The sequence below is a fragment of the Mchenga conophoros genome, linkage group LG20, assembly GCF_057382185.1.
Source record: "Mchenga conophoros isolate Kocher_MC1m ecotype Shallow Benthic linkage group LG20, M_conophoros_male_GT1.1, whole genome shotgun sequence".
NCBI lineage: Eukaryota > Metazoa > Chordata > Actinopteri > Cichliformes > Cichlidae > Mchenga > Mchenga conophoros.
In genome coordinates this window covers 28,555,272-28,569,864 of record NC_140545.1, presented here as the reverse complement: position 1 = coordinate 28,569,864, position 14,593 = coordinate 28,555,272, and the positions used below count along the sequence as shown (strand labels likewise).

The 14,593-nt window shown below is 44.1% G+C and overlaps 1 protein-coding gene across 1 annotated transcript in view; it reads right to left on the bottom strand.

Moving 5' to 3' along the window:
• Positions 1-14,593, bottom strand: part of LOC146551022 (uncharacterized) — a 44,595-nt gene extending 30,002 nt beyond the window's left edge. Inside the window, exons 1-3 of the mRNA XM_085259832.1 lie at positions 14,556-14,593; positions 14,249-14,467; positions 11,178-12,321 (exon numbers count right to left, since the gene is read on the bottom strand). Of these exons, the coding sequence (XP_085115958.1) occupies positions 11,178-12,321; positions 14,249-14,460 (1,356 nt within the window). The 5' untranslated portion in view covers positions 14,461-14,467; positions 14,556-14,593. The remainder of the gene's footprint in view (positions 1-11,177; positions 12,322-14,248; positions 14,468-14,555) is intronic.

Genomic DNA, 14,593 nt, shown 5'->3' with positions numbered 1-14,593 from the left:
GTCAATTTCCCTACATTTTATGTCAGGTCTGTAGTAAGAAGCGGACCCAAACACAGTGGTGATTTCCCCAAATTCCACCCAGTGCTTGTGTCCATGGCATGAATCGTGAATCTTCAATTCTCTGTACAATGGCTCCGCCCCCATGACAAACTCCATTCCCAAATCTTAGTGAGAAAAAAAAAACATCAGTCTATCAGGCAAGCAGTGCGCACACAAAGTTTTCACTAGCGAACAGGGGCTTTAATGACAAGTAAACTCAACGATCTGGCATCGACTGAAGCTCAGCCACACAGTTAAGTAGGGAGGCTGATGACAATGACAATCAGCTGCAGCTGGTGAGGGCTGTGAGCAGCAGGTGTGGCAGACTTCAGCCTGGGAATACTTCTCGGTCAAATGACGCTTGAAACCAGACTTCCGGACACACACATCAAAACACAGAAACACACAAACAGGGTAGGGAACTGGGAGGTGAGCCGAGACAAAACAAATCACACAGACATAACGGGCAGGTCGAACGGCGAGGACATTTAAATTCACTTCCTTGCCTTTCATTCTCTCTCACCGGTTCTGAACATGCATTCACCCGCTCCTCTAGTTCTGTCTTTAACCAACAATATCACAACCCAGGCCCTGACCGGTCGAGTATTGAAATGTTGATGATGTGCATGTTTGGTAAAGAATCAAACAGGGGCATCTGGGCTTGTGGCTGGCATTAGGACTACACTGGCTTGTGGCCATCTTGACTTTTTGATTTAAAATCCACTGTGGGGTTGTGTGGAGGCAAAATTACAGTCTTTGTCCAGCAAATTTTGGACCTGACTCTATAGGCTCATCCGTACTGGCTTCACCTGGGATACATGAAAAACATTATGGATCTTGATGTTGTGGGAAGATTCAAATAAACAGTTACAGGGTTGATGATAGACTGCATTTCAAAAGGACCACTTGTAAGAGAGCCAAACCTTCTGGCCAGCTTGGTAGGAGGGAGCTGGAACACAACGTTGATCAGCCAGATGCTTGTTGTGTTACACTGACCTGAGGAAAGCTGCCTGTGTGGTCCTCCATAAACGGTGGCAGGGTGCGTGTGTTGCTGCATGGAGGGTACAGTCAGTTCTCCCGCTGTGATGGTCAGAAGAAGAGGTTGGTATCCCAGGGACGCCTCAAAAGGTGACCCTGAATCCTCCCTTAGTTATGCTGCAATAGACGTAGGCTGCCAGGGGATTCCCATGATGCATTGAGTTTTTCCTTTCCAGTCACCTTTCTCACTCACTATGTGTTAACCCTTTAAAACTGGTCGGAGTGGGTACGCTCTGTTTTGCGTAACTAGTTTTAAATCCCTGTAGAACTGCAACCACATAAGCTAGCTCAATAATTTTTTTTGCATAAGAAACCGGAGGAGTTGTACTTACATCTTATGCCATCAGCTTGCCATAGGTCACGGTTTCCTTCCACATATAGCTTTGCAAAACAAAGACATAATATTCCAGAAACACGCTTCGCCAATCCGATCAGCTATTCATAACACTTCCTAGTTGGAATAGAGGTCAGCGTGAGCTATCGCATGTCCACCATTACCTGCCCAAAACCGGAAGTGACGTCATTTTCACAGAAAATGTAGTTTTTTTTTACCTTTGGGGCCTTATAAGCCTACACTGGTGTTTTTAAAAGTCATGTTTGACTTTATGCTTTTCTGTATAGTTTCTGGGATGCTTAGAACTCAAATTGCACTGCAGGAAATAGTTTAATTTGATGCACATGGAGGTTTTTTGCAAATTTGCATTATAATGGGGTGGCTGTAGCTCAGGCGGTAAAGCAGGTCATCTACTGATCGGAAGGTTGGTGGTTCGATTCCCCTAGTCTGCATGCCAAATATCCTTGGGCAAGATATTAACCCCAAAATTGCTCTCCGATGCATACATCGGCGTATGAATGTGTGTGAATGTTACTTAGAAAGCACTTAGATCAATGTGCTTGTGCGAATGGGTGTGAATGGGTGAATGCACAAGTTGTGTAAAGCGCTTTGAGTGCTCAGAAGAGTAGAAAAGCGCTATATAAGAACGAGTCCATTTACCGTTTAATATTTTTTCTTCGTTTTTCCTGCAGTATATAAAAATTGGTGTATCTCAAAAATAAAACTATGAAGACACTCAAAATAAATTTCCTGTTGTTGGAAACTATTTTGTGCAACTTTTTTGTATTTCCAGTTTTGAGGGATAAACCTCTTAAATTTCTCTAACTAGAAATATATGTAAAAGTATATATTTCTTTTTTGTAGTTTATTGCACTTTTTTGCAATTTGCGTAACTATTATGCACTTAATGCATACATATTATTAAAGTTTGGGCTATAATGGTTGTATTAATGTATAGCAACTTGAAATGCTCCCAAAAATGGCACTACAGCATGTAAAAATATAAAGATAAGCTCTGGCGGACTTGGTTCTATGGTAGGTCTTAAAGGGTTAATAGACCTCTCTGCATTGAATCATACTTGTTATTAATCTCTGTCTCTCTTCCTTTATCCTGTCTTCCTTCTCTCACCCCAACCAGTCGCAGCAGATGGCCCCGCCCCTCCCTGAGCCTGGTTTTGCCGGAGGTTTCTTCCTGTTAAAACTGAGTTTTTCCTTCCCACTGTTGCCAAAGTGCTTGCTCGTAGGGGGTCATATGATTGTTGGGTTTTTTTCTGTTGTATAATTGTACGATCTACAATTGAATTAAATTGACCCTGCAAGGGTTCAGAGAGGGGGATTAATGGAAGCCCCAACCTCTTGGCGAGGGTCTCATTGATAAAATGTTGTTCTGCCCTAGAGTCAACACATTTTCAGTCAGGCCTGTCAGTATCCCCACAGCTACTGATGGGCAGCATCTTTTAGCTGCGAGGGGCAGGAATCTGCAAAATGCCCCTTCTTTTCACCTACAATCTATCTTATTCTTCAATCAGGGTAGGACAGCTTGGCATGGCCGAACTGCATTGGCTATTCCTACCAGTCCACCTGCTCGTGTTCCACCTAGCGCCGGTCTGCAGACAGAGACCCTCTCCAGGGGCTCGAGCTTCTACCAGCCTGCCGAGGTCCACCAGTCCATTTTCCATACTCATGCATATGATCATCTGCCCTGACACACATAGCAATGAAAGCATCCAAAGATTTGGGCATTTCTTTTGTAGCCAACTCACATTTAAACTCCTCATTTAGGCTGTTCAGGAATGCTCCAGGGAGCGCTTTCTCCTCCCAACCCATCTCCTCACCCAAAACCCAGAAGTCCACTGAGAAATCTGCCATGCTTTTTCTGCAACCTTTATCAAAAACCTTTATCAGAATTTAGCCAAAAGGTCATTATATCATCACTTATTATGATGGCGGCGCGTGAACAACGCGAGGCTCAGTGTCTCTCCAGAATCTGCTATTTAGCGGTTTTTTATCTACTTTTAACCGGATTATTCGTCCAGAATTGCTGTGCGTTGCTGACCTACAGCAGACAAGAGCTTCTGGACATCTGGACTCATAACTCCAACAGTTTTATCGCCGATCTCCGACTCATCCCAGAGATCTCCAGGACACCGGAGGCTGCCCACTCTCCCTGGCCGGGCGGAAGTGCACGCAGACGGCGCAGAGATCGTAAACAAAGGCGAGGTAGGCGCGGAGGGCTACGGGCTACGGGCTAAGCTAAAGCTAACACCACACCGGCTGCCTTTACCCAGTATTTTCCTCGCCAATGTCCGTTCTCTGGCAAACAAAATGGATGAGATACGGCTCTCCATCACTAACAACTGACGGATTATGGACTCAAATGTCATGTTTTTCACCGAAACATGGTTGAACAACAGCTGCCTGGACAATGTTATCGAGTTAGCAGGACGCCACACACACTGAGCCGACAGGCTAGCAGATGACTCCGGCAAGACCAGAGGTGGAGGTTTGTGCATTTACATTAACAATGCTTGGTGCATGAACTCCACTACTACTGAGAGTCACTGCTCACCTAATGCGGAGTTTTTAATGGTCAAATGCAGACCTTATTATCTCCCCAGAAAACTCACTTCGATCATACTCACTGCCGTGTATATCCCCCCCGATGCTAATGCTAGGTTGGCCATGAAAGAACTTTCTGCAGCCATTAACAAACACCATAATAAACACCCCAAGGCTGCTTTTATTGTTGCTGGCGACTTCAACCACACCAACTTAAAGACAGTCCTCCCCAGATTCCACCAACATGTCTCCTGCCACACCAGAGGAGACAAGACTTTAGACCATGTGTATTCCAACCTGGCTGGAGCCTACAAAGCCACACCCCTCCCCCACATTGGACAATCGGACCATCTCTCCCTGTTCCTCACACCTAGGTATTCACCACTCATCCAACGTGTGAAACCTGCTGTGAGGACAATTAAAGTGTGGCCAGAGGGGGCAGACGCAGTGCTCCAGGACAGATTTAAAAACACAGACTGGAATATGTTCACCCACACAGACCTGGACCAGTACGCCTCATCTGTACTGGATTACATCTCCGAAACCACAGACAGTGTCACCACCCAGAAACGGATCACCATGTACCCCAACCAGAAGCCTTGGATGAACCGGGATGTTCGTCTCCTCCTGAAGGCCCGCAACACTGCCTTTAGGTCAGGAGATGCACACGCCTACAGTACAGCCAGGGCTAATCTAAAGAAGGGCATCAAAAAAGCCAAACACCATTACAAAAAGAAGGTAGAAGAACACTTCTCCAACTCCAACCCCCGACGCATGTGGCAAGGACTCCAGACCATTACAGACTACAGGACCACCAAACCCTCCCCCGCATCCTCTGATGTCTCCTTCCTCAACGAGCTCAACAACTTTTATGCTCGTTTTGACCGAGGGAACCCCACAACCACAACCAAAGCAGACATGACGCCAGACCACCAACCTCTGACTCTCTCCCCCACCGATGTAGGAGCGGTGCTGAGCAGGATCAATGTCCACAAGGCTGCAGGTCCCGATGGCATCCCCGGGCGTGTTCTCAGAGCGTGTTCTGGGGAGCTTGCAGGAGTGCTCACAGACATATTCAATCTGTCCTTGGCCCACGCTGTGGTACCGGCCTGCTTCAAATCCACCTCCATCGTCCCGATACCCAAAAACTCCAACCCATCTTGCCTCAATGACTACCGCCCAGTAGCACTCACCCCCATCATCACTAAGTGCTTAGAGCAGCTGGTCCTAGCACACTTTATATCCTGTCTCCCCCCCACCCTGGACCCCCACCAATTCGCATACCGCCAGAACAGGAGCACAGAGGATGCAGTCTCCATCGCACTGCACTCTGTCCTCTCACACCTGGACAACAACAACACATACGCCAGAATGCTGTTTATAGACTTCAGTTCAGCATTCAATACAATCCACCTCTCACAACTCATCAGGAAACTGACAGACCTGGGCATCAGTTCCCTCATCTGCAAATGGTTACTGGACTTCCTGACCAACCGCCCCCAACATGTCCGGCTGGATAATCGCTGCTCATCTACAATCACAATGAACACCAGTGTACCACAAGGCTGTGTGATGAGCCCTTTCCTCTACTCCCTCTTCACCCACGACTGCAGACCTGCTGATGGTTCCAACACCATCATTAAGTTTGCAGATGACACCACGGTGATTGGCCTCATCAGTGACAACGATGAGGCCGCCTACAGGGAGGAGGTGGATAGTCTGGCTGAGTGGTGCGACAGAAACAACCTGCTGCTTAACACCGAGAAGACTAAGGAGCTCATCGTGGACTACAGGAGGAATGCTGACCCACATCCACCCATCCACATTAAGGGGACAGCTGTGGAGCGTGTGAGCAGCTTCAAGTTCCTGGGAGTCCACATCTCCGAGGATCTCATCTGGATGACCAACTGCTCCAAGCTGGTCAAGAAGGCTCACCAGCGCCTCTTCTTCTTGAGGACTCTGAGGAAGAACCACCTGTCCTCAGACATCCTGGTGAACTTCTATCGCTGTACCATCGAGAGCATCCTGACCAACTGTATAACAGTCTGGTATGGGAACTGCTCTGCCTCGGACCGGAAGGCGTTGCAGAGGGTCGTGAAAACTGCCCAGCGCCTCGCTGGAGCACCACTTCCTGCCATAAAAGACATCTACAGGAAGCGGTGTCTGAAAAGGGCTGGGAAAATCATCAAAGACCCCAGTCACCCATCACATGGATTCTTCACCCTCCTGCCCTCTGGGAGGCGCTACAGGAGCCTCCGGACTAGGACCACCAGGTACCGGAACAGCATTGTAACGGTGGACCCAAGAAATACCAGCCGGAGCGACTTTGACAATGCAGAACTTTTTATTAAACTCGGGGTTGTACGTGGACACATATACTCCGCGCTCTCTTTCTCTGCTGTCACCTCCGTCTCCGTCTGTCACTGCCAACATATAAAGAGACACAATCACTGTCAGATCCCAGCACACCTGTTCACCCCGCCCCTGCGCCGCCCCGGGAGCTCACTGCGTCACGCCTCCTCTGCAGCTGGCCAAGGACCACACCCACGCCACAAGCATCTTCCCCACAGCTGTCAGACTCCTGAACTCTGCCTCCTGACATCTGACCCACGTTAAACTCATGGACTGAACATACACACACACACAATGGACAACTGTACCCTCAAACACACAATAATAACATGGAGTGAACCACCACTCACAACCACTAGCACTTTATATAGCCTCTGTAGAAATTATCCACACCCTCACTTATCTTAACTGCACTACTGTATAGCTCTGTGTAAACAATCATTCTGTACATATGATAATTTTTAACCCTACAACTGTTTACAACTTGCATAGTTCCCATTTCTGTATAGCTGTATATCTCAGATGTCTGTAAAGTTATTTATTTCATATTCTGTATAGTTTTTCATATTTATATCCTGTTCATATCCTGTACATAGCTTGTACTCACTACAGCCTGTACATACCTATAGTTATAGAATATTCACAACATACTTCATACCGTGTACATTATAACATACCATAATAGACCCATTTCTGTAATATACTTACATATCTATATTATTGCTAATATATATTGTAATATATCTATATCACTAAAGCACTTCTGGATGGATGCAAACTGCATTTCGTTGCCCTGTACCTGTGCATGTGCAATGACAATAAAGTTGAATTCTAATTCTAATTCTAATATGAGATCTCTGGGTGAGTCCTTGGTACTGCTTGTGCTCATTTCAGCGCTCGCCCCGTCACCAGTTCCACCACAAATGAAACCTTGGCACAGTCTGAAGCATAGGCTTGACTCTGCTGTCTGAAAAGCACATTGCATGAGAAAACCTGCACTTTTATCCAACTCTGTCAATATTTTTTCCGACACCAGCAGCGGATGCTCCCAAGGAAAGGGTGAAGGGGAGGTAGAGGACAGGCAGCAGGAAGGCAGAGAGGGTGGAACATTTTCTGCCATGGTGAGGTTGAAACATACATTTCAGTTTGGTAACAACCTGGAGGAGCACATTCTGTTCCTTTGAGATATGCTGCAGCATTTTCTTATGGCGATCCAAAAAATCTGCCTGAAGTGACAGCTCTCACTGAACAGGGCTCGAGTCCACTGGGTCCTTTGCTGGCTGGATCATTCTGTCAGGTCTGTGGTAAGAAGCGAACCCAAACGCAGCACTCTTCCAACACAAAGTTTTCACTAGCGAACTGGGGATGTACTGACGAGTAAACTCAACGATCCAGCTTCGAATGAAGCTCTGTCACACAGTTAAAATAGGGAGGCTGCTGACGATGACAATCAGCTCCAGCTGGCGAGGGCTGATGAGCAGCAAGTGTGGCCGACTTCAGCCTGGGAATACTTCCCGGTCAAATGACACTTGAAACTGGACTTCCGGAAACACACACATCAAAACACAGAAACACACAAACAGGGAAATAGAGAACCGGGAAGGGAGCCGAGACAAAACAAAGCACATGGACACAACGGGCAGGTCAACCGGCGAGGACATTTTAATTCACTTCCATGCCTTTCATTCTCTCTCACCGGTTCTGAACATGCATTCACCTCTAGTTTTGTCTAGCCAACAATATCACAACCCAGGCCCTGACCGGTCGGGTACGGAAATGTTGATGATGTGCATGTTTGATTTGGCAAAAACTCAAACGGGCATCTGGGCTTGTGGCTGGCATTAGGACTAAACTGGCTTGTGGCCATCCCCCTACCTGGGTTCAATTACATCACATCTTGACTTTTTGATTTAAAATCCACTGTGGGGTTGTGTGGAGGCAAAATTACAGTCTTTCTCCAGCAAATTCTGGATATGACTCTAAGACATTGATTTTTAAAATAAAGGTACTGTTATGGCAATAGCTTAAGAAAATGCACTTGAAGACATTAAAAATCCTCTTTTTTAACATTATATAGAGGACATGGCAGTATGAAACATATACAAAAACCCACACACCTACAGTCGATTTAGAATCACTAATTAACATAACGACATACATGTCTTTTATAAGAGACAGATAAGACGAAGCTGGAGTACCCAGAGAGAACCGCCAATCCCCACACAGAAAGGCCCAGGCTGCATTCAAACCCTGGAGCTTATAGTATGAGGCACCAGTGCCACCACACCACCATGCTATCTGAAAGCAAATGCCAAATGTCTAGCAAGTGATAGTTTAATCTTTGATGTTTGTTTTTTTTAAAGGATCAGTGCATAGGATTTATGGGCATTTAGCCATAAGTTTACAAATTCAAACTCACTAAATATACCTTTCACTTTCCAAAACGCAAATGCCTAGGGGAGCCAGCATAACAGAAGAAGACCCATCCAGGTCATCGTACTATAAGGAGCTTGGAAAGAAAAGCGTCTGGACTTCTTTAGGTTGCTTGAAGACGTTTCACCTCTCATCCGAGAAGCTTCTTCAGTTCTAGGGTCAAATGGTGGGGAGTCCCAGATTTAAGCACCGTGGGAGTGTCTCCTCAAGAGGGACAATGGATACCCTATGATTCTCTACCTAAGCATACGAGCCGAGGTGTGAAAACAGGTGTGGGTCACAATCAGCCACGGTTTCGGGTGAGCTCATTGTGAAACCCAGCCCCACCCTATCATGTGATTTCCTGAGGTCAGATGGCCCAGGGTGTGAGTGGGCGTTAAGGCGTCTGGGAAAGGATCTCAAAACTGGATTATAGATGGCAGAGAGTTGGTGTCGTAAGCCACTGCCTCTGTTCAAAGATGGTCGCTCACAGTGGACATACTGTCAAATGGCTTCTTTCACTCCTTTTTCAAACCATCTGTCTTCTCTGTCCAATATGTGAACATTGGCATCCTCGAAAGAGTGACCTTTGACCTTTAGATGCAGATGGACCACCAAGTCTTGTCCCGTGGAGGTGGCTCTTCTGTGTTGTGCCATGCGTTTATGAAGTGGCTGTTGGGTCTCTCCAATGTAGAGGTCTGAGCATTCCTCGGTACACTGTACAGCATACACCACATTGTTAAGTTTGTGTTTAGGAGTTTTTCTTTTGGATGAACCAGTTTTTGTGTGAGTGTGTTGCTGGGTCTGAAGTACACTGGGATGTTGTGCTTGGAGAAGACTCTCCTGAGTTTTTCCGATACACCGGCTACATAGAGGATGTCACTAAGGAAGGAGGCACGTTGTACAAAATGCTCAGGGTAGAAATGCAACATATAAGACCCAGTCCATTTAGCTAACAAAAACAAGGCAGTTTGTAGGTGATTGTAAAGAAAAGATGAGATAATTATTTATATTACCCTTCAGTTTTGGCACTGGGCCCCCCCTGTAGCCTGAACAATGGTCCTTTATATAGAAAGTCAGTAATAATATCTTGAAATATCAGAGTTACATTTTCAAGTACCTCTCACTTTGTCTTTTTCATATCTGACTTTTTGTCATCTGAGTACAATGTGTCAGCTTGCAGCTCAAAGTCTAGGATTTTTCCCATGGTTAGCCCACAAGCGGTATTACAGCTTATGTCCTATATCATAGAGGGCTTTATATTTTATTTTGGTATCTCTATCCTGTTCTCAGTTGAAGTGTTCTCCGTTTTCATTTAGTTTGAAACAAATTAATAAGGGGTATAACATTTTCCTCCTAGAATACTCTAGAACTTGAAATTTGTTTAAAATTTACCCTATCAAGCCATATTCTGTAATCGCCCCACAGCCCTGTTCAGAGGGCTTTTTTGCTACAGCTGCTTCAAATCTCTTCAAAAAGCCAGATGCAATTTTCACTCATACGATGTTTTATCTTCCAATGAATATGCAACAGGGCAATTATAGACAATTATGCTAACAATAGCAACAAAGGCAGCAAACACACACACATTCATTGTGTATTTGTGTTTGCAGATCTTCCAGAAGTAACCCCCTCGCAGCAACATCCCACAGCTCTCACAGCCGCATATGCTCTGGATTTGTTTGGTTAAATGATCAAAGCAAATGGCAATTGTATAAGGTAAAGGTTGTTGTCTTCCCTTTCTTTGCCAAACTTGCAACTTACATTTAAGATTTTAGGTTTTTGCATCATCAGAGGAATAAAAGTTGAAATGAGCCCATACTGAAGGCTTTGTTTTTCATCAATCTTTGTAAACTAGTAAAAGATTACTCTTAGAGATATAAAATCTCTTTCCTCTCAAGAGGACTCTCCATTTATATGAACAAACTGGAGTCTATTAGATAGATATGATACAAACTACTGCAGCGCAGTACCTGTAATACCTACAGCATGTTCTAATCGCTCTAATAGGACATTATGGTCAACAGTATTGAACGCTGCACTGAGGTCTAGCAGGACAAGCACAGAGATGAATTTAAATTTAGGGGTTTTCAGAATCAGATTCTTCTAATTATAAAGCTACTAAAGATTCAGACACAAAGCCTACCTCATTTCTGCAGATTAATTTTCTTATTTTGTGTTTTTCCTGTTGCACATTTCTAACTTTTCTTTTATTTCATTAGAAAATGTACAAATTAAAATGACACAAGATACAATAAAACCTGACTGCATAAACAGTTTCTAATGGAGAATTTATTTTGAAACTGTTCTGGTGTATAATTTGTTTCCAATGACAGGCAAGGAAGGCTGGTCCATTGGTCCAATCAGGTTTGAAGGGGGATTTAAACACCAGCAATCCTTCACTGTATAACCTGGTATAGTCATAGCTACCTCTTGCACCAACCTTTTCGTAGCTCTCAGCTTCAACATGTTTATGCTGGCGGAGCTGTTTGGCAACTGACTTTGGCAGCATTTGGTGAAGCAGATCTTCAGCCAGCTGCCTCTGGTGCTTAAGGTCTTGTGTTTTCTCCTTCAGACTGTGGGCATAGTTCTGTATCCACTCTGTCATCTGTTTGAAAGAGAACATCACCACAGGGTAGATAAGACATGCCATGGCCAGCAGGCATATCCTCATACTGAGGCCTGAAGAGATGGATCGAGAGCCCGCCCTGAGAGCCAACACTGCACGATCAAATAAACACCGCTGAGTGTTTGTCAGAGCTTGAATTCCAGTGTGAGACCCAGACAGACGTTCCGTACTTGTGCCAGAGATCTGCCATTGACTTGTGTCAAAAATATAGGAATGCTGAACATCCAGCGTAGTGTTTATCTCGTGGTCTATGTTTTCTAGCCAACAGTCATTCAGTTTCTCTGTCAAAACCCTGGCAAAGCTGAGGTAGCTCAGAATGTATGACCATCTAAACTGGAAGCCAGTAGGAGTTTGCATGTGGCCAAAGTCTCTCAACTGGTGGTTGAGCTCAATAAATGTGACCAACAGTCTTGCAGACAGTACATCTCTCCAATTAGAATTCTGTTTGGCCTTTACCAAAGTATCTTCTACTGTACACCAGACGTCAAGAAGTCTTTCAATAGCCAGTGAGAAAGCAAGAATTCCACTTTCACTGGTAATGTTTGTATCCTGTGAAGTATTTAAAAATCCTTGAATGCTCCTCACTAGCTCTTTGCAAAAGCTAGGAAACTCAGTACTGCAAGGAATCCCGATGTCATTACTTCGACCCACCAGTTTGTCACAGTGATTATCAAAGATGAGAAAAAGCATCTTAGGAAAACTTGCCTCAGCTGTCTCATTCCCTACTTTTTTGGAAAATAAATGTCTCGTCTTTTGAAGTTTACTGACAAGTTGCAGGAGAGTTAGAGTCTTGCATGAAGTCAGCTCGCTGTAAGCTGCTTCTGTAGTGTACAGCAAGTCAAAGTTGGAGTTGACGTCGATGAATACAGATCCGAGCAGGGCCATGAAAGAGAGGAGGCAGGCTGTCAGAATCCGACGAACAGTCTGGTTGCTGCCTGAATGGGAAAATATGGAACATCTGCAAAAGAAGAATACAGTTTGTTTAATGTGCTTCAGACTAACTATCCAATGCTAAGTACTGTCTAAATGCTAATTACAGGCACTGTTTTTGTTCCTTTTAGACAAATACCGGTTTCTAGACTCTGTATTTTTAAGCTTTAATGTTATTGCGCCCACTATGCTGGCACACATGCGAATTAGTGCTAAGTGACACATTAAAAAAAACAAGAATTGAACCACACAGCTCATAGCAGGCCATGTTATTTGTCAGGTGAATATGCAAGTGCATATTATTTGCATTACAAATATTCCAAAGGACATCACTACCAGACGTTTAACTGGGTTTTAGTCCTTTTTTTAAAAAAATGTATTTTGCTGGGACTGTTGCAACACTTCATACAACATGTTGTTGTTGGGTATTTTTAATATTAGTGGGAATAATCTCACTATATGTTATTGTACAGATACATTCTTTATTAAAATGGCCTGTATTTATATAGCGCTTTACTAGTCCCTAAGGACCCCAAAGCGCTTTACATATCCAGTCATCCACCCATTCACACACACATTCACACACTGGTGATGGCAAGCTACATTGTAGCCACAGCCACCCTGGGGCGCACTGACAGAGGCGAGGCTGCCGGACACTGGCGCCACCGGGCCCTCTGACCACCACCAGTAGGCAACGGGTGAAGTGTCTTGCCCAAGGACACAACGACGAGACTGTCCAAGCCGGGGCTCGAACCGGCAACCTTCCGATTACAAGGCGAACTCCCAACTCTTGAGCCACGATCGCCCATTATTACTGTTATATTTAGTGGTAGAATCGTTACAAAACAATAGATCCTATTATGTGCTATTGTCAAATATTATTATTATTATTTCTCAAGGACTGATATAGGGACACAATTCTTGCCCCAAATCATTTGACTCTGTGGTGAGATGGCTGCTTTTACTTCTGTCAGGCGTATGTCTTATGGATCTTGAATTATTTATAATGTTAAAACAAAGTCCTAAAAACACCTCCCTATTTAAGTGAGGGAGGACAGGAATAGATTAATTAACAGAATGTAGAATCTGAGAAATTAGAAAAATTCTAGTGAAAAGTGAAGATTTGCCTTCTTCCTGTGTACTCTTTGGTCTGGACCCATTTGAGTGCCCAGTATAGTCCTATTATAACTTGATCATGGATTTTCAGAGAAAAGCAGGGGAATGATCTGAAAAGCTTGTGTTCAGGTCATTCACCTGACCTGAACACAAGCCTGGAGACGAGCTACTTCAGTTTTTGTTTTTATTATTTTATCATGACGATATAACTTGTGGTTGTGAATTTATTAACTTTATCAAATGAATAGTGCTGAGTAGCATTTTGTAGATTTAATTAAGTGAAAGCCTCTTTATGAGGTACACCAGGCACCTCCCTTCAGCCTTTTTAGCCAACCTAAACTGCCAGCTCATTAGTAGGAAGCCTCAGACCAAATCCCTCCACAACTTCCACATTACTTTTCTTTTTGTTGTCACTTTTTTGATTTTCACCGAGTTTTTAATTACTTGGTGTGATGTCGCAGTTTCTCAGTGCAAAACAGTTATATCTTATAGGACAGAACACATAAACCTTAACTTTAATGTTGCTGAGTGTAGAGGTCCACCAATATTTAGATGTACTGTGAATAAAGCTGATAATCTCTTCATATTCTTTGTTTAGTGCAAACAAACTAAGCAAACTCTTGTTTTCCGCTAAATAAGATGCAAACTTATCCAAATAGTCATTATTATGAAGACAACATAAACATGCCCTAACTGCAATCTGTCAAGTAATCAGTCAGCAGAATCTACAGCAAATGTGGAAAATGTATTTATTTATTTAATTTTAAAAGAACCATATATTCCAAATGTCTGCCTGTGTTTGGGGGGTTTTCTCGGTGTGTCCTAACTTTCTGTCTCACCTGCACAGCTGACACTCGCTGCCCGCATCGTGTTGCCTCCCCGGAGCGACTCTGCTGTTCTTTATGAACCTTCTTTTGAGAGAAGCTGAGGACAGCGTCCCAGATGCAAAACACTGTTTTTTCATCAAGTCCAAGGACGTCATGAGACTTGTGCTGGAGCTGCTGTTATTTGATTCACCGCAGATGATAGAAGCTGATAGAAGCCAGCGCATTTGTGGCCTTAAAAAAGTTAAATACTGATAAAAAATAAATGTATTCATTCAAATAAAACGCATTTAATCCAAAACACACATTAGGTTAGTTTTACCGTAAAAGCTGTTTCTGCCTTTCGTAGCTCTGTGATCG